The sequence below is a fragment of the Struthio camelus genome, chromosome 8, assembly GCF_040807025.1.
Source record: "Struthio camelus isolate bStrCam1 chromosome 8, bStrCam1.hap1, whole genome shotgun sequence".
Taxonomy (NCBI): domain Eukaryota; kingdom Metazoa; phylum Chordata; class Aves; order Struthioniformes; family Struthionidae; genus Struthio; species Struthio camelus.
The window spans coordinates 28456220-28476576 of record NC_090949.1 but is presented as its reverse complement, the minus strand read 5'-3'; the positions used below and the strand labels follow the sequence as shown (position 1 = coordinate 28476576).

The 20357-nt window shown below is 47.8% G+C and overlaps 1 protein-coding gene across 3 annotated transcripts; it reads right to left on the bottom strand.

Moving 5' to 3' along the window:
- Positions 1 to 1492: 1492 nt before the first annotated feature.
- LOC104143606 (cytochrome P450 4B1) lies at positions 1493 to 20141 on the bottom strand. 3 transcript variants are annotated; one of them, XM_068953059.1, is made up of 13 exons: positions 18415 to 20141; positions 17043 to 17975; positions 12752 to 12896; positions 11952 to 11996; positions 11124 to 11251; positions 8658 to 8782; positions 7452 to 7603; positions 6220 to 6326; positions 5531 to 5721; positions 5154 to 5287; positions 4386 to 4450; positions 2806 to 2888; positions 1493 to 2371 (listed from the first exon to the last, which is right to left on the bottom strand). In XM_068953059.1, exons 2-13 carry the CDS (start codon positions 17244 to 17246, stop codon positions 2203 to 2205), a joined length of 1548 nt encoding a protein of 515 aa, XP_068809160.1. In that variant the 5' UTR covers positions 17247 to 17975; positions 18415 to 20141; the 3' UTR covers positions 1493 to 2202. The 3 variants fall into 3 exon arrangements, with proteins under 3 accessions (XP_068809160.1, XP_068809159.1, XP_068809161.1); XM_068953058.1 differs by having other exon boundaries at positions 17043 to 17393; positions 18415 to 19997; XM_068953060.1 differs by having other exon boundaries at positions 1539 to 2371; positions 17043 to 17323; positions 18415 to 19990.
- Between the last annotated feature and the right edge of the window lie 216 nt (positions 20142 to 20357).

Below are 20357 nucleotides of genomic sequence, written 5' to 3'. Positions count from 1 at the left end.
CCTCACCTCCCACAGCTGGGTTGTGCATCCTCTCGCTTTGGACCGTTCAGCACAAATTTCCTTTTTTCACTAGATAAATCCTGCCACGCAACCAATGCTTAGACGTGTGCCTGTGCTAATCTGGCCTGGCAAATTAATTTTTGCTGCTCCTCTGCCCACCAGATGGCAGTTCCTACCACGCTATGGTCTAAGTGAAACCCTGCGCTGGCAGATTTTACGGCTCCTTGGGAGAGCCTGGCCATTCCCCACGCTGACCCAAGAAGTAACTTGAAGGCGTAACTTCTTGCTCTCTGTGACCAAAACGTTGTGTGCTCGACACAGCAGAGATTAACAGTGTGCGTGGTGACATGGTTGGTGTCAGGACAAGCAGTGAGGGCTGGGGTTGCGAGAGCTGGGTTATTCCCCTCCCCTGCGCTTAGCTCCTGTGAGCATGTTGCGTGGCTTCATGGTTAAAGCACTTGCAAGGGGGGCAAACAGTGACTCAGTCCTAGAGCTGCTATTAAAATGTTGTATATCCCACAGAAAGGAACTTCTACCCTCCCCACCCCCATCTGTATCTGCTGACGATAGGTTTCTGAAGACAGGGACTGATTTAGCACATATTTTATAGAACAAGAAGCTTGAATTGAGGCCCTGCCGATGTCACCATAATGCTAATAGCAGCAGTAATATTTGGGGTTTAGCAGTTTTACACTTTCTACCCCAGTACTGATTTCTGCAGAGGATAGCTCACTGGTGCAATTGAGTGCATCTCTGGGTTACAACTTGTATAAATTCATCCTCTTTTAAAAAAAAAAACAAGGGGAAAAAAGGGTTCTAGCCACCTTCATTCTTCCTGTGCAGCTTCTCAATGAAAGTTGTACATTGGACTCTTGTTAATTCGGTTAACTAAAATGTGGGGTGGGCAGAGCAGACCAGACAGACACAGGTGCAGTTCCCTGTGCCCTTTCTCCAGAAAACAGGGGAATTAAAGAGAGAACATTTTACAGAGGCAGCTGGGTATAAAACCTGTCCCTGCACACCCCATACGTGAGTAGGTCTTTCTAATGCTGCATCAGCCTGAAGAGAGGTTTTTGCGACACCAGGAGAGATCTTCTTGCCGCTTTGACAGCCAGTGCTGGTTTATTCTGTGGTCCCCATCAAAGCAGATGATTGGGGACCCAGTCAGCCAGTGCGCAGGGTTTTGGGAAACGGGACGTCCCATCCTGCCCTGAGGGGGTCAGTTCTAGGGTCTGAGAAAAGATGGTGCGGTGCCGGTGCTGGGGGCCTTCCCAGCAAGCAAGGTTGTGGGGCCGGGCCATGGCAGGAGGGATGTCTGTGTGCAGATGCCAGAGCAAGCACAGGCTTTGCAGTAATTTCTCTTGTACGATCGACCAGGTTCTGGGCTACACTAAATCAGCGCAGGCTGAAATTAGCAGTGTGGTATGATTTATACTGCTGGGAAACATGGCCTTGTCTCTTCAAGTTCACGTGTTTCCTTTTCATCTCTCATGTCTAAAGGATATTTATGATCAAGCTGGTAGACATCAACAATGCAGCTGCTATTACAGGAATAATTACTGGTTTATTAAGACAAAAATGACAAAAATGACACAATATTCTGTAATCCGAGCATAAATTAAGAGCCTAAACTGCTTTTAACAAAACAGGGATACACTGGATACAAGAGAGACGTCTGACATGAACTGCTCCTGTAAGGCCTCATAGAAGTATGATTCAAGTAGAAGGCAGCTCAGGTCTAGACACTGAGGGAAGTATAGAGATCAGAGGACGGCTGGGAAAGGGTAATGGGGGAAGAATTCAGAGAAGACGTGAGAGTGAACACAGAATTTGGTGAGAAGGCTGGCAGAACCTGCAGTTAATCCCAGGCCTCTTGCAGTCAAAGGAAAGCCTTCCCAGCAGGTTAGACTGGGCTCCCCAGCAAGAAGAGAGGGAAGCCAGCAAAGAGATGAGTATTGCTGCTTGAAGATCAGCACTTCCAGAGCAGGTGGAAATGGTACTGTGTAGATTGATCCATATTCTGTCAAACTGAAAGGGTGTGATATGCTGCCAGGCCAAAAAGGGCTCTTCAGCTGGGGGAAGAAGCACAGAAATCAAGAATCCTGATCCCTGAATCCTGCCTTGCACCTTTCGCCTTGATGAAATATTGTCTCATTATCTGCATGTTCCCTCCCCCCAGTAAAGTCAGCACTTTTTCCAGCATCAGCGGATTTTCTTTAAATACAGGTGAATCCCATTCTTGGAGCGAAGGATGATCTGAGGTATTTTACAGGGAGGTTTGGAGGGGTCAGGTGAGAGCTCGAAGCGGAGCAGGGTCAGTGCAAGAGCAACCTTCATTTCATTCATGGCAAACTGCTGCCCGATGCAGTTCCTGGGAGGAGAGAGACATATGTGGGGAATTCAGGAAACTGGGTTTGCATCAACCAAAAGCATGAGAAAGGGCCTGACTTCCCTACAGTTCAGCCTCTCTCTGAGCTCAGCAGCCCACAGGGAAAGCTATTATTTATGCTTTTTGCCAAACATGATTGCTAAGGAAATAGTTATCAAGTGAGCTGATAAGGAAAACTTCTGCAGTAGGCAAGAGGGTGGTATCTCCAGTTGACAGCAAGTCTTTTGTCAGGACGGCTCAAACCACCTTTTCCTCTACACCAGCACATCAGGGCCCAAAGTTTGCTCTCTGTTGGCTCTTGGAGTGCTTCCCTGATAGAAATTATAACAGCAGCACATGCTCTATCAGAGTAAACAGTTTTCAGGGAAGGCTCGATGCCTCTACCCATTAGTCTTTTGGAGTTCAATATATTTTACCTTAATCCAGCAGCAAACGGCAAAAAGGCATGAGAATGCCTGCCAGACACATTCTCGGGAGAAAATCGCAAGGGATCAAACACCTGGAAACAAAGTATGCACAGGAAGAAAAAGCAATTATTTAAGGAGTAAAGGAACTGATCAGTATCTTCAGGACTGCTGGATCCCACCCCATTTCTGAGCAACCCCGCTGGAGAGAGGGGAGAAATTGCAGGGCTGTAAATCAAAGTTGGACAAAATCAGACTGGAAATAGTATTTATTTTGTGATAAGTGGAATAAGCCATGGTAACAACTGACCTGGGGAACATGACCAGCTCTTCATCACTTGAAATATTTTAAATTGGGAGTGGAGATTTTTTAAAAAGTTTTCTAGCTCTGCAGAGCTAGAAAAGCTACAAGCTTGCACTTGAAAGATCTATCTAGATTAATCTAATGGTCCTTTCTGGTCTTTAAAGCTACCAAGGCAGATTTGGAGGAAGGCAGGAAGGTAGGTATCTCAAAGAGGGCACTCAAAGGCACTACAGAAAATCCAGGATATTTTCTGTACTGACACCCACCTTGGAGCCTCCTCAACCGTGACACCTTCCAAGCACATGGGGCTGCAGCCCTGGTATGCTGTCTACCTGGAATGGCTGTGAGGGTTACCTCAGAGGGATAAAACTGTGCTTACACCCCAAACTTGGGCCTTCTTCTGGAGTGGTGTTTTTATTGGTCTCATTAAGGATCTTTTCCCTAGATAAGGACAGAATAGCGAGAAGCAGCTATGATCTGCATGTACGTAAGATGCTTTTGGATGATCACAGTGCATACAGTGATGCCCTCACAGCCTGCCTGGGTAAAGCACACTCTGGCACTTTGTCTGAGGCACAGATATACAACCTGCATGTGCCGAGGGACCTAGCCCACTCCCAGGAGTGCAGGCCAGGGAGAGCGGTCTCCAGCTCCATGTGACGTGGGCATCACTTGTAATATTTATTGATCTCAGATAAGAGGCTATGGATATGCAGATACAGATTTCACTGATGTTGAGACATCTGGGAGGCGATAGGTGGACTTTTGACCCCTTTGTTGCTCTCTCCTACCTGACATTTTCAACACTAGCAAGAGACTTCAGTTTAGGATGGACTGCAATTCATAAAACAAACTCCCTTGGTTTTTACTGAGCCTTGCAATGGCGTTGCCAGACAAATCAGACATAGCTAGGATTAAAATGATGGAAGTGGGATGCATCGTTATGATTCAATTCTCCACCTGTAAGCTGAGCAGAATAATCTTTTTGTCTGATAAGACAGTAAACTTTTTGGAGCACTTCGTCTTAACAGGTGTTGTACAGTACCTAACAGAGAGGCCACACTGCAGTCTTAATGTTTCTGTCTGAATACATTTTTCAACAAACCTCAGAGACTAAAACAAGGCAATCATTGGTCAGCATGCATAAAATTCATGCGGGCTATGATTCCTGTGGGCAAAGATGCTCAGCAACAAGAGGGCTCTGCTATCCTAATAACATACGCAGAAGAAATTTTAGAAGACACAGCATAAGGCAGAAAAACTATTAGAAGGGTGAAAGAAAACTTACCAATGGATCTTTCCATACATAGGGGTTTCTGTGAATGAGATAAATGCTTACTGCAACGGTTGTGCCTGTAAAGCAACCAAAGCGGAGAAAAGAGCTCAGGGACAAAGATACTAAAGTGAAATTCTGCAGCTTGCTTACACAAAGATCTGTCTAAACCATCACAGTCTTCTTAATCCACTTGAAGCCGATGAGAGTTTTGTCACTGACTTCAATGGAGCAGATATTTCATCCTACAAATTTTCCACTTGTTTAGTTGTTGGATACTGCAGGCAGCCAGAAGGTGGAAATCAGCAAGGCACTTGCATTGTAGATGCATTGTCTCCTCCACCCAGATTGCCTGCTGCTATGCCTATTAAAAAACGGCAAACAGCAGTACAGGCTAATTCTCACTCTGCAAGCCAGGACAGCACCATTTCCTGGCAACCTGCTGCAGTTCACCTGTAGTTTTGCCAGACTTGCTGAACAGCTGCCTCTTTCTTGGCCAGGATAACAAGGGACTTTTGACAAAGGCACGGCTGGTGGCAGGAAAGATGTAATGGAGATGCCACAGCACAGCATAGCTGTGGTGGGATGCTGCATGATGCAGACCTCAGGCTACTGATGGGATATTAAGGTACTCAGTCTCCTCTCTAAACATTTGTGCCTGTGATAAACAGGCCGCTTAGGCAGGGCTATCGCCTCTGCTCTGTTGCGGGCAGTAAGAACGTGTCTGATGCCTCAGAGGAGAATTTATTTCTGAGATGTAAAGAGGATCTGGGATTTGCAGACCTTCTGGTAACGTGCGCCCATCATGGAAGGTGATGGGTTTGCTGAGCTGCCGGGACACACCAGGTACCGGAGGGTAAAGGCGAAGGCTCTCCTTGATGCACATGGTGGTGTAAGTCATCTTCCCCAGGTCCTCCCTGAAGGGACGCAAAGGCAGAGACAGGAGGTGAGTCACATGCTCCCTCCCACTGCAGGTACGTAGCTTGCACCCACAGCTGCATTGGACTTGGAACCATGCAGGTATACAGAAGCCAGCTCCCTGCCTTTGCAGACCACCTTGCAATAGATGGTTAGTATGGCGGGGCCAGCAGCATCCAATCAATAGGCTGCTGCACACCAGGGATCCCAGGACACTCCTGAACAACCCTGAGAAAACTTACCACTGAAGCGTCTCACGGTCTCCCAGAATCCCCTGGATCTCCTCTCTGCACTGTGCCTGGTGCTCGGGGTGTGATGCCAGGCAGTACAAGAGCCAGGAGATCCCGCTGGCTGTGGTGTCATGACCCTCAAACATGAACGTGTCCACCTCGGCACGCAGGTCCTCATCGGACAGTCCAGCCCCATTCTCATCCTAACAAACCAGAGGCATTTTCAGTGGCCCCAGTTAACCCAGGAGACTTTTTATTCCTTCAGCTATTGCAAAGTAGGGTGATGATGCTCCTGGGATACATATAAACACAAATAAATCTCTGCTTAGCCCGAACTCAGGGCACCTCTTCCTTTGCTTTTAATCCCCTTTGTGATCCTTTTCCCTTCATATTTAAATCAGCAAGACTCCAAAATCCTTCTTGTTATATTCCCCAATCCACACTACCAGCATTTCAGAGACATGGAGAGGAAAATTGGACCACCTTGCCCCCTTCTCAGCTGAGTAGGGCTGGGGACTCTGTTTAGGCTGACGAAAAGTAGATCTGTTTTAATGGCTCTTGTAGTCCCTAAGTGTTTTGTGCCACCCTCGTGTTTTTTGCCAGACCCTGCAAAGACTGGATTTTGCACGTTATTGCCCTGCCTGGTAGATCATGTCCTCTCACGGCCATGCTGAACCATACATCCACTCCCCACCACTCACTTTAGCACAGAGTAGAATGTCCAGGAAGTCCAAATGTCTTTTCTTCTGGATCTTTTCAAATTCCTGCTCATTCTTAAGGGACTCTTTTCGCTCTTGGATCACCTTGTCTGAGTAAGAAAGAGTTAAAGGTTTAGTAGCATCGGGAGTCGCTGAGCCCGTGCCTCAAAGGCAGAGCTCACCCAAAGTGCGGGGATCACCATGCAGTTTAGATGTAGTTCCTCACATCTGACACTTATTTTCTGCACCCCAGGCAGTTTTGTTTTTTCAGTAACATGGCAACAAATCACGTGCACATTGCCACTGGCCGCAATAGGGGATCCTCTTCTGTAAACTTCTTCTTGGTCTACCACAGACTCCTTGGCCTTTTTCACCCACCTCACCTGCATTTAAATCATGCATGGCCTGGAAAGGAAATCATTCCTTCCACTGCTATTATGTGTGGCACTGATGCCTCCATCTCACTACTCATTGATCTTTTAGAAGGAGCATTCCTGGAGGGGAATTCCTCTCTCTCCTCCATTAGTCCTGTTTAATAAATTCCAGGAGATGTGAGACCCCCACAAGGCTTCATGCCCACCATGAGTCATTGCTGGAAGTTGATTCTCTAAGACTATATCAACACTACAAGGTGAAGAGAAGGTTTGAGACTCAGTAAAAGGACTTGGAGTCCCCTGAGCCTGCTGCGCACATACTGGCTTTACTGGTACCACGTCCAGGCAACCCGGGTCACACAGACTCCCCTTAAGATGCTGTTTTTGCCTGGATGCTGCCATCCAGCAAGCTGTGCTCAAGCTGGCATCCAGCACCACTGGTAAGGTGCAGAAAGCCGGTGAGTAATTCTGGTGAGGAAAGCAGGCATACACTTGAGCTGAACCGGTAATCAAATGTGCCCTTCAGGCAATACAGTGCCAGATATGCTGGATCAGACCAAGCTGGTGCCTCCCTTCAGCACGCTGCAGCACTGCACGGAGACTCCAGATCCTTGCTCTGAGCCTTTGGGCAGTATAACTGTATTGGTAAAAAGGTGAATAAATAAACTGCCTCTAATTGCCACAGAGGCTTTCATGAAGTTTAAATACTTCCCAGCTCTGGATGGGTTTCTTTAGGATGGAGGCAGAAGCAGTGTCAGGAGATGCAGTGGATGCACTACTTGGACCCTGCCTGCTTTTTGGAAGGCTCTTTCAGCCTGTCCTGCAGGAAAGCTTTGGGAAAGGATAAAGAAAGGGAAATACCTGTGTGACGGTGAGCAAGCTGGCAGGCCTTCCTGAACTGGTAACCGTGGGGGCTGAGCCAGTAAATGACATCGTTGTGATAGGGGAAGATGCGGAGTCGCTGGTTCACCATGAAACATAGGTCATAGACGGCCTGGATGTAGCTGTTCTGCCTGGGAAGAGCGGAAGGGGATTTACACTGCTGCATGTGGTGGCATGTGCAATATACACCAGCCTGAAGTCCCTGGGTCCTCAGTCCCCCAGGTCCCTAGCCCCCAGGGTCCAGGAGAGGTGACAAACAAAGCAAGCTATCCACACCATACTGAAGCCCCCCAGAGAACCCTCAGTGGAAAGCTGTTAAGGGCCTGCCAATGCAAAAGCGTTATTTACCTCTTTTTGTCCTTCTACACACTGAACACTATTACTGGTCAACCACAAACAATTATAAAGCAGAACTGCTGTCTCGAAAGGAACACCCCTCTCTGACACACAGTGAGTGCAGTCCCACTCTCTGACATGGGGAGTGGAGGAATAGGCATTTAATAGCCAAAAGAGTGGGGACAGGGCTGCATACACTCAAGTGCTTGCATTTGAGAAAGGTACTATTACTGTTAGAATTTAAGGTAAAATGACATCAGGAGGACTTCTTTAAGACTAGAAGGCTACTATTTAGCAAGTGCTTGCCCTAAGGAGCCTGGAGCCTGAATGCACAAAGTCTGTAAAATTATCTCCCTCTTACACATGGGAAACTGAGGCACAATGCATTAAAAGCGACTTGCTAAGGTTGCTCAGAAGGCTGTGACAAAGCTAGGAATCTCTTAAATCCAGGCTTGGTGAGTGCCTCCCGAACTAGCCCTGTCTTCGCTCTTAAGATTGGAAGGAATTGAACACTTTTAAAGGTAACAGTGTCCTCAGTGCTGCCTGGATATATGGGAGCAGTGCTTGGGACACAGTCACATTACAGGCTGTAGAAAGTGAACACAGAGATATACACACACACACACACAAGCACACACACATGCACTTCTACATTAATATAGGATATGGAAGAAGCACTGCTGGCTGTTAGGAAAAGGGGACCTCTGTACTCTCTCTCCACTGAACTGTACTGTTACTATAAGCTAGAGAATCCTTTAAATGAAAACGGGATTATCATGGCAAGCAATTTGCACACTTCCCAAAAGAGCAGCAAACTTTCCACCAGGGCTTGGAGCACCCAGCACTGACCTATTGGTCTGGCAGTTGCTGTGACAACTGAAGGCACATTTCATGATGCTATCGAGAGTCATCAAGCTGACGTGCTCAAAGAGTTCCACGGATCTCCCGTCTGTGATCAGCTGTTCCCACTTATCCTAGTGTCCAAAGGAGAGAGAGAGAGAGACGAGAAGGCAAAAAACTGCTCTGCAAGATCTGTCTTTACTCTCCAGTTATATGAGAGCTCAGCTAGTGATATACCCCAGACAAATGGAAAAAGGAAGAGGCTCTCTTAGTTGCTGTTGAAACCCCAGAGAAGGGAAGCCAGAACCCAATGTGAGCAACCGACTCTGCTTGGGATCAGTCACTTTGATGATCAGTCAAAACACAGCTGGCTACAAATAGCCCTTTCTTAGCTAACCATCAAGGCTCATGGGCTGCTCTTTGCAAAGGAGTAAATGTCCTCCCTGTTCCCTGTAGATGGGGTATCCAGCTAATGACACAAATGAGGCATTACTGCCCTGTGAGGCTTAATCGCTGGGGAGGTCTGGGGTCTGTGCAGAGATTTCCAGTGTCAGCAATAAGGCTGAAGAGACACGATGCCTGGCCTTCCTGAAGGCCCAGGTAGTCCGCTTAGGACCAGCTCTGGCTTACCTGCAACCCTTGATGACTGAAAGGGGCCAAGAGTGAGGTGTTTGATATAATATTTGTCTCAGCCATTCTTGAATACTGCTTAGACAGTGGTCGTCACGGCAGGTGGTCAAAGGCACCCTGGAAGAGGCATGCAGTATGTGCAGGTACAGGGTTCATTGAGCCTGCTTTTTACAGATCTCTCTCTCAAGCATGTATGACTTTGGTACATAAGACGCAAGGTTCTGATTAAGACTTCTGCATCCTACTGTTTCTCTCCCAACGTATTTCTCCAGCATATAATATAGGAGCTCTCGCTCAATTCTTCTCATGGAGGTTCCCTGGATAAACTATCAATGGTATCTCTCTCTTTTGTACGGGAGAAATGAAACAATTCTGACTCCTCTGTCCCTTGGTAGCTGTAAGGAACTGGTGGATTCAAAAGCTGAGAAAGGACAAATACAAAAAGGAGCACAGATGCCTCTGAGCCCACACACCATGAAATCAGGCTGAAAAACAGGGTGTGTATGTGCAGGCTTATGTCTTTAGCATATATAAAGGTTGCCACCTGGTGGCATGTGCTAACACAATAGGCACTTTTGCACTGTCTGCAAGCAATTATAAATTGCCAGGCGCTGTAACGCATTGCAAAAGCTTTCCTGGCTCTCTAGCGAGGCCCCAGCCCATGCCTGCTCCCCGGGCTGGCGGGAGGAAGGAGGGCAGTGAGCTATGACCTGCTGGAGGGGAGGCCTGGAGGGGGTCACAAGAGCTGAGCCCAGCAGTTTGTTGCGCCTTAGCGGTTGCAGCCCTCTCACTGGAACTCCCACTGGAAGGCACCAAACAGCCTTAGAGATGTCTGGAGATCTTGCCCTGATTTGAAGTGGCTCTCTTGCTGCCCCCTTGAACTATGCGGTTACCAGTCACTGGGGACAAACACCATGGCAGTTTGGTATTTTTAAATGATTCAGGGTGGGAATACAGCTCATGGCCCCCCTTATCACCGCTGTCTATCCTAGCGGTTTGAACCCGAGAGGCATCCTGCCAAGACCACCGGTGACAGCAGGAGTGCAGCCCCTGAACTCTGCCAGACCGGTGTGTTTCGGCCACACTGCAGGGACAGGTCTTGCCACGAAAGAGGCACCCACAGGAGGCAGCTGAGGCAGGAGGCGCAAGGCACGGCAGCACAGGGGCATGGCATGGGGTTTTGGGGAGCAGGGGACAGAGGGAGGGACAGAAGGAGGCAAAGGATCTTGCACCCAGATACCTGCCGGTCCAGAGACAGGTATGCACAAAGCCTTGTGCCCCAAACTTGTAATTGCATGGGTTTCCATCCTGCCCAGCATCAATTGGTGACTGGCAGTGCAGTTTCACTGTGTATTGGGCAAGACGGGGACTGGAATCCAGACTTGGTATGATGACACCAAATGACATCTTCTAATCTTAGGTCACAGTGCAGCTATGCTCTGACCTTTCGTGTTTTAGGGATTTATTACTAACCTTTAACTATTTTGGCTTTTCATTTATATAAATGCCTTATAAAACATTGTAGTTGGGATTGGGATTACATATACTTTGGAGATGATGCTGTTATTAATCCTGAAATCGTAGATATACAGCCCAAAGCAGTAACGGAGACACGGTCCCTCTCAGAGAGGCTCAACCTGCTAATTCCTTTCAGCTCACAGCTAGTGACTTGTGGCAATTCAGAAAGCTAAATCACCAAGCCAAAACTTGTCTTTACAATTATCAACTGTCCAGGTTGCGAGTAAGAGTACTGCAAGAAAATTCTGATCCAGCAACTTACTACTAACCAGTCAGGATCAAGGAAAAGAAAACAGGACAGAAGACAGGAGCAGGGATCATTCCTACCAGCATCACGTTAGTAGACTCTGCCATCAGGGCCACATAAGGTTTCAAGACGTCATAATGAAACCCTGGAGTGAGAAGTTTTCGATGCTGGTGCCATTTTGGCCCATGTAAGATCAGTAATCCATTCCCTGGGGAAACACAGGCAATGGAGTTTGTTTCAATAGCCACAAGCAGACAGCTTTCACGTGCCTATAGTCTGTAAGAAGCAGAACTAAATCTCATGTCTGAGCTGCTATGAGAGACTATTTCCAGAAGTTGTTTTCATCTTTAAGTTTCACGATGGCTGATCACAGCCGTGCTCCACATAGTGACAGACAAGGTGGCAGGTGACCCAGAGTAAGCTGAAACCAGAACCTCATTGAACCTTAACCACAACTTGAAAGGGCATTTTCTGGAAACCAATAAAAGCTTTCTGTTTTGACTACCTACCATTTCCTGCACCTCCAAGCACAACCAGATGTGACTGCTTAGAAGCACTAGTCAAATGTTGCGCTCCTGTCGCTCTCAGCAGGACTAAAACTACACTAGTTCAGGTAAACAGATTAATTTCTCGTCGCTCCTCTAAATTGCACTGTTGAATCTGAGTTTCTCCAATGAACTAAGGGCATATAAGTGGTTCTAATTTGTATATATGCCTGGTGTCTGAACTTCCTTTCTGAGAAGCATAAAAATTAGCATTATTTAGCACCTTTTTCAATAAACATGATAATTTCAGGAAGCTTTTAGCTATAACTGCATCAAGGAACAAGTGCAATGCTGTTTATTTATAGTGTGTTCTCGACTAACTTCAGAATCATTCCTGGTAGCCAAAGCCATGGGAATACATACCAATCCATGGAACAAGGTGTTTGTAACTAAGGTTATCCTTGGGATCTGTTAAAAAGAAAAATCCATCAAGAATTAAAAAGAAAACAGTAAATATTTCACTAGTATCAATCCACTCATTCGCTCCTTAAAACTCACTCTGGGATACAACTTTTGGTTGGGTATGAAACAGAACTGGTGGCATCTCTACAGAATTAATCAAGGAATAACAGAATATTGGTAGTTCCAGGTCAAATGAAATTGCCACATGATAAATGATTAACCTTCCCAGACAGCACTGTTTAGCACCTTTCTCTTAGCATGCACTAAACACACTGCTCCATAGTAGTCATGAGTCATCACAGGTCATGAGCCAAGTTTCACTGTAGCTGATAAAAAAAGCTCCCAGCTGTTCTCTCCTTGTTGGGATCAGGCACCAAGAACATACACTTTTGATGGAGCTTGAGGAAGTTTGATTTGCCAGCAAATTTCAGGTGACAGACAGCTGAGAGAATGAATACTACTTGAGTAAACAGGCTTGGTCGAAACCAGACAGTCCCTGCTAGTAGAACAGCAGGGCAGAGCAGCCAAAGGGACTGCCTCTAGCTGCCGCAGCTCACGGATGATCAGGTAGCTACGTGCAGGAAGCACCCGAGATCCAGGCACAAAGGAGTGGGATCCAGATGAATAAATGATAAGTTTAGATGCCTTTAGATGATTTCTGCAAGATAACCTATTTGTGAAACCTTACTTTGCTGTGAATTGGCATAAGTGATTTGCAGCTCTGCTACTATTGCTCCACAGTTGAACGCATCATCTCTTACCTCCTCTGGCAAACAGAGCCTTTGCATAGTCGGGATCGGTGACAACCAGGATTGCCATGAAACTCCCAAACCACTGAGGGTGAGCATATAAGTACTTTTGCGCCCAGATCTCTGCCTTGTCCAGAATCTCTTCCTCTTTCAAATACTGTAATTGTGGAAAAGTAAAAAGAGAAAGAATACTGAGATTCAGGAAAAAAAAAATCCCCAAACCATTTACAAGGGTTTCCATATAAATAAACATAAATAAATAAACGATCATATAATTATAATAAGTAATTATATTTCCATATAATTCTTCCGTATAAATTGATTCTAACTACGGAGAATACTTTTAAGGACAATGGCATACCTTGCCTATCAGTGTATGTATGTTATGCACTTTTTTTCCATGGACATTCCAGAAAAGAATCAAATTTACCCCAGACAACATCTGTATTTTGTGACACAAAAAATATGTTCTCGCTTGCATATTGCTGAGCAGTTTGTATCCTCCATTCATGATAAAATACAGCAGCACTTTATAGCACCAATTGCATTGCTATATCACCTGTTCTGGTACAATGATACCTTCCGACTGGGAAAACTGCTCCACAGCTTCCTCTAGCCATTAACATGGAGAAGGCCAGAGTCCAGATAAAATTCAACGGAATGAGTCCAAAGTCACCAGAGGAGTGTACAGAGGAAGCAACACTGGTTAATAACCTCAGATTAATATTTCTTTGATTTCCAGGATTTGAATTTAACATGCAGTGAAGAGCCATCCCACTCCCAGAAAGATGCATCTCTGGACCCTGAAAGTTTCATTCTGAGAAGTACCATTTCATCAGAATTGTTCCCATCAGCAGCACTGGGTGGTTCATCCTTGGAAAGCAATCCTTGTTTTATAGCTTTTTATAGCCAGTGTTCTTGTATATTAAACAGGCGGTAACCAAAGGACTAGTCAGAAGTCTCAGTGCAAAGGACCAAATTCACAGGCAGAGAAAAGATCAGCCTTTTCCTTGAACAAAAAATAGTCTGACAAAGTGGGCAATCTGTGCAGAGATCTAATCCAGCTGGGACGATGCACAACAGGGAAGGATTTTGGTAAGCTCGTGCTGAAACAGCTGCTGCTGCTTTGACTTTAAGCTTGAAGTTTAATTACATTCACCATGTGATGAATTTAATAATTAATACTGGTATAGAAATTAGCTAGAATAACCCCTAGTTACTGAGTCCAGTGAATGTTTGCTCAATTACTTTAGTGCTGAGTTATCTCACTTCTGCTTTTAATTTGGCTAGCATTTCTCCAGTTGAGATGGTTTATACTCAGATAATCAATGATATCAGGTTTCTCTCAGATAGGAAAATTAGGAGGAGATGCAGCAGGGTGTCTTCCAGGGGGCTAAGCAAAATACATAGATGGCACATCTATGCTCACTGTCCGACCCAAGCCCACCAGCCATCTACCCTGCGGGGACACGTGGCCTTGCTCAGGCACTGAACTCCCTTGACCAGCAATACCCACACACCCAGCCACCCTTGCCAAACTGTCCAATACAGTCAGAGGGACTGCACGGCCTGAGCTCCCTTCCTAGCACAGACTCGCTATGGATGTCTACGGCATACCCAGTACCTGTTCTGCAGCTGGCAGCATGCCTTTGTGGAGATAACCCCATCTCTAAAGAGCTACGTGAAGTTTTCACTTATTCAACTCCTTTTGCTCAAGACTTGGGACTTATTAAGGAGAAGCATATCTGGTTACACCTTCCAAATGGACCAAATTTTCCTGGAAAAGAAGGCACCTCTCCCCAGTTCCCATCTGCTAGCTTATACCCTTGGCCATGTCAGCAGAAACTGGACTTGGCATTGCGCCTTTAGTGTACTGACACTTAAACAACAGAAAGTCCCTTCGAGATGGCTGCTTGTGTTGCTGCTTTTCATGAAATAATAGGAAATATAAACATGGTGGAAGCAATTGGGAGACGCTGAATGAGCTGCATTGTGCCTGGGTTTCTAGGGCTGGCAGAAGTCCTAGGAAGAGAAGTCCTTGCACCCTGCCTTGTTCTGGGGGCACCAGCATCCAATTTGATCTGTGCTAAACAGAATAATCCTTTTGCTAGCACAGGGTGGAATGGCTTTATCTGAAAGGAGAGATGACGCCAAGGTGAATAACCTCTGCCTGTTGTGCAGAGCACGTGCAGGGAGCGGAGGGAGGGTTTAAAGTCCTGCAGGTTGAGGAGGAAACTGAACTAACGCTCTTACTTTTCCAACCAATGCTCCAGCTATGAAGATCTAGATAAAAGGCCATCACTTTTACTTTTTCCTCCCTTGGGTGTTTTAAAAGAAAAGTATAACCCCTGCTTGCTTCTAAGGAAGAAAGTTAATAGCCTGATCTCATGCTGAAACGCAAGTCTTGGAATGGATCCAATATTAACAGCATCTGGAAAGAAGCGCTTCAAGGTATTTTTTAACGACTACACACTGATAGCAAATGAAAGTGAGAAAACAGAGGAGCTGAAATCTGATCACTAAGCTGTACTGTGCTCAGCTAAAAATAGGCTTGCTTTCCTCTACCAGGTGCTAAAACAGGACCGGTCCACACCGGAGGCTGCTGGCCTTCCTGGACCCATGGATACCCTTTTCTCTTATGATTCCCAGGAATTGTTACCACAGGGAAACCTTGGCTCGGCCAGTTCAGGACTCCGGGTTTTAACTAAGTCACGTTATCTGCTTATTCTCCAAATAGACCTAGAGGAGATAGAATAGCTTTACATGACCTCTTCTGGGATTTTAAACTAATTTCTTTTATATCGAATGATTTGGGTAAGCAGAGACTCATACCTAAGAGTGCCTTAAAACAAACAATAACGTATTTCCAGGAGAATTAGCTGACGCATGATACATAATATTTGAGGTACGAAACTGATCTGATAAAAACAGAGTTTGATCGGAATTAAGCTGGTAATGAATTACTCTAAATCAATGAAACAGGAAATCTCAGTTTTCTCCCTAAATGTAGTTGTCAGGCCCTCCCCCTAAGTCGTCCTAACTGTTATAAAGGTGCATGTAAATTTTGTATTCAGCACGTGGCTAGAACATTTACAGTTTCTACATGGGATTAATGAACTGTTGGTCCCAAATGAGTATAGCAGCATTTAATCAGTAAGACTAACAGGAATTCTCCTTCAGTAAATATTGGCCAAGGTAAAAGTTGAACTGAACAATTTAGCAATGATGTGAGTGAGTGAGTGATCAGCAAAAAGGTTAAATCCCATTCCAGTACTAATTGTCACAGCTGACAGACTGCAAATGCACTTTATTCAATTGCACGTGGCAGTAACTGGCATCTTCTCCTTACATAACACCTGTAAATCTGGTGTGTGATTTTAAGTAAGCTTTAGCATGCACTGAAAAGTCTTTCACTTCAGGCAGGAAATAAAAACAGCTCATTTACATCGTATTGGAGCTGCTAACAAGTTGTGCAAATATGTTTGCAAAGGCAGCCATGCTGATTTTTGCAGGCAAGTGCATAACATCTCGGTGAACATTCATTCACGCCATGAATGTCAAAACAAGTCTTTCTTATTTATATGGGTTGAGTTAGTCGTGAGTTTAACTCAACCCTAAAAGAACGTGATCTGTGGCTCCCGTGCTGGACTCTCTTTCCGGGTGGTGTTTCACAGCTTAAATGTGACTCAAAATGATCAATAGTCTGTCTGTCTCATTTGGCTGTGGAGGCGATGCAAACCTGACAACAGGGACAACATGTCTCTGACCTCTGGCACAGCTGGGAACACTGTGCGTCTGCACAGGAATTACCAGGAGAATCGCAATGGCCATGCTCTGATCTCCACAGTAAGAGAGATGTGAAACCAGAGCCTGCCCTGAGATGGGGTAACGTGGTTCTCCTGATTCCAGCAGAGCAATAATGATTCACCCCTCTGGACGACCCTGTCAACTCTGCGTTACATCCTTGTCTTCTTTACTTGCTAGCTGGCTATTGCCTCTTTTCATCTCACATTCTGCAGTAACCTGTATATGCTGTTTTTTATGCATCACTTCCAGCAGAGAAAGCAGTTAACCATCACTCTCGCATACAGAGAAAGCAGTTTATCTGGCATAGGAGAAAAAGGATTCCCACCCTTCCATCAGCCCTGGGACGCGAAGGAATTCTCCTAGATGACAGGGAAAATTCCCATCAATCTTATTTCCCCTCACTTGGGGAAACTGCTTCACTGGCTTTGGTGTACCTAGTTCATTTCTGCAACCCCACCTTCCCGCACTGGAAACGCAAATCTGTCTTTTTTCCTACCTCATGAACATGTCCAAAGAGCCAGTGGGTCGGGTGGCCTGGGAACTTGACAAATGTTTTGAGCAGCTCCTGTCTCCTGTGGTACAGCTGGATGGCTTTTAGGAGCACACATGTCAGGCAGAAGACAGCAGCCAAGTGCAAAACCCGGGAGACATCCACACCGAGCCAGGACTGCTTCATCACTCTCTCAAACACGGAGATCATCTTCCCGCTGCTGTGGGTGGCTCAGGCAGACACTGAAATTTATTGTTCTGGCAGCTTCCTCCGACTCCGGCTGTGCACTGCACATTCAGCCAATGTTATGCAAAGGGGCAGGTTCAAAGTCCAAACAGCTACCGAATCACAACAGCCCTTGTTGGAAGGAAAGCACCCAAGTGGAGCCTTGGAAAATGCACCATTCATTGGCAAAAAAAAGTGCTCAAAGCTGCCACCTGGCTTATTTCCTCGCAGCAAGCACAGATTTTACACTTTGTCCAGTTAGAGATCACAGGGCAGGAGGTTTGCAGGCACTATGAGGGGTGTGCGCTGAAGAGCAAGACAGTAGACATCGCCCAGTGCTGCTGGCAAGCTGAGGGTGCTGCGACCCACGGAGCAAGGGCACCAAGCTGCCAGACATCGCAGGCAGAGCAGGATGGTGCAGACAACCTGCCACGTGCTTCGCTGCAGCCCAGCCCGCCCCTCACGCACGGTCAGGGGGCCCCTCTGGCTCATCGCCTCGAACACCAGGTAGACTTGCTCTGCTGACACCGTCCTCTATCAGCTGGCTGCTTCTCCCGGATGGGATGGCAGCGCAAGAGGGAAGGCACTGCACCATGCTGCATCTGGCGGACACTGCGTCCCAAGGAGCCTCACCAGCCAGCACGTTTCCCGGTCACAACCTTTACGGTCTGCCTGCAGTCAGCTTAAACTCTCACTTTGGGCTCCCCGTAGCATCTGAAATTATTTGGGCACGTGATTCACCAGGCTCATTTGTCATGCTAAGGGGATAATGCTGAGGAACAGCATAGTCCTGCTCTACCACATAACCCAGCCATGGCCCACATACACTGTCATTTCTCCCTCAGCATGGGCTTATGGTTGTGGTCAAGCACCGAGCTGACCAGGGCTTTGACCTGGTACAGCTCTTGGGATATCCTCACCCTACTGATCATCCGTGCTGTTGCCTTGTGCACTGACGCACAGTAAACTTGTAAGGACTGAGTGTGATTGGGGCCTTCTGGGGGAATAAGAGAGCCCCGCTGAGGGACAGCGCCTAACAGACAGTCTCACAATGCTGACAGGCGTGGAAAACCATCTTTTGGGAATACTGGTACTTTACATGCAGTTCTCAAGGTTCTTAGTACAGTAAACCTGAAGGAGAAAATAGACATACCTTGGCCTTCCTCCTCCCAAAGTCTTCATCACACGTTCCCTGCCTCCCAGGGCTTCTCCTCTCATCTCCAAGCTCTTCTCCTCTCTCCTCTGTGTTGCAGCCAAGAACTCCCTCCTTTACCTCCCACCAGCAGCAGGAGCACCAAGAGCACAGGATAGATGCTCCAGATGTGTCCGAGGCCCGAGGCTGTTGCAGAGAAGGAAACTGAATGTGCTCCTAATTGTCCATACACATTCAATTTTCCACTGGGGAAATCCAAGCTACATGTCTGGCAAAAATACCAGCTCCCTGTGGAGTTTCAAGGTCTCACTCCACTGCTTCTTAAACTTTTTGAAAGAGCTCCCTTCAGCCTATACAGCTTTGTGCAACGTTGCAGCTGTCAGCAGTTTCTCTCCTCCAGCCGAGGAGTGAGGATTGGATGTCCCCACTGGCTGCATGAGGAGGAACTGAGCTCTGGAGGACAGAAGTGGTGGCCGTCATCCCGGGCTGTTAGGAGATCTGTGGTCTGCAACTCTTGCAGGGAGTAACTGTACCTTGCTGTTGTTCCTACGGGAAGCGAGCTATAATTTTAAGCTGTAGCTTAAAAATGGCTGAACAAATTTTGAAGACACATCCACCTCAGTGAATAGGGTGAAATCACACGCCAGACTGATTTTCTGATGCTGTAGAAAGCAGAGAGCCCAAAGATGTAACATGGCAGTTTCAGCACAGCTTTGCTGCAGGCAGAATAGAAAGTGGCACCTGCAGCGCAGGCTGCCAGAAACCGTAGTTTTGCTAAGACGATTGCTTCTTAAATGCTTATAAGGTTCCCAACCCGTAATCCTTGGGTTGAGTTTTTCTTTGGTGAGTGAAAATGGCAGGATCTAGAGACGAACAATTTGCAGAATGAATTTAAACAACGCAGGAAAAACAGACTCGGCTGTTGCAGGACACTGCGGCCTCCTTGCGGGTCTGGGAGCCGGAGGGACGGCGGCTGCGTTTTGAGAGTCACGCACTACGGCTGAGGAGCGAGAGACGCTTAACGTTTCATCATTTGGCCGGAAACGGGACATTTGCAGCCAAGACGACCAGTCTCGCAAACTTATAAGCACTTTTTCCCAACCCAAAGGCTCACGTTTTGGTGACCGGCCTTTCCACGCCTGGCCTGCAGCCGGCTGGGCGGCTGGCCGGGCCGCACAGACCCTCAGCGGCCGCCAGCCCGGCCCGGCTCTCCAGGGCCCGCGGCGCCAGCCCGGGCTTTCGCGGCCCTGCGGGCCTAAGGGAAATAAACGGTGGGGGGCTCGACTTTTCGGGTGGCTGGTGGCTGCTCTCCCCCTGCGGAGATGGCAGACGGCCAGACCCCGGCTTGCGGCCGACCCAAGAGAGCGGCGATTCGATTAGTAATGGAAATAAGACAACGCCGAAGGTTTCCTTGCGGCAGGGCCGGCTTTCCGGCCGCGCTTCACCAGGGACGGACAGGGAGGCGGCCCTCGCTGCCCGGGCGCCTCCGGGCATGCCGGCTGGTCCGGGCCCGAGGAGCTGCGGCCCGTACCCGAAGGGCGGCAGCGCTCCTGCGACGCTTGCGCCCGCTTCCTGCGAGCGATGGGCAGCGTGACGCAGCCCCCTCCCCGCTCCGACCGCTCAGCGGGGGCGGCGGGAGGGAGGCGACGCGCCGGCCGGAGGCGGGACTCGAACTCGCGACCTGCTCGCTCCTTTCCCGCTCCGCCCCGCGCCTGGCCCACTCGGAAGCAGCCGCGGGCGGCGCCTGGCCCTTTAAAGCTGCGGCGGGGGCGGGGCGGCTGTCGGCCAATGGGGGCGCCGCTTGCTGAGGAGGTGGGAGGCGGGGCGGGCAGCGGTGGGAGCTGCCATGGGGCGGGCGGCGGCGGCGGCAGCAGCGGCGGGGCCGGGCGTGTCGCCGCCGGGGAGGCAGCGGCCGCGGCCCCGCTGAGCGCCCGTAGCCGCGG

Excerpts from the sequence above, each read along its gene's own strand:
- LOC104143606 (XM_068953059.1), bottom strand. The coding sequence starts at position 17,246 with ATGATCTCCGTGTTTGAGAGAGTGATGAAGCAGTCCTGGCTCGGTGTG. Across the intron at positions 8,783-11,123 it reads AGTCTACTAACGTGATGCTG|GATAAGTGGGAACAGCTGAT; the intron begins GTAGGAATGATC and ends TTTGGACACTAG. Across the intron at positions 6,327-7,451 it reads GCTTGCTCACCGTCACACAG|ACAAGGTGATCCAAGAGCGA; the intron begins GTATTTCCCTTT and ends TTTCTTACTCAG.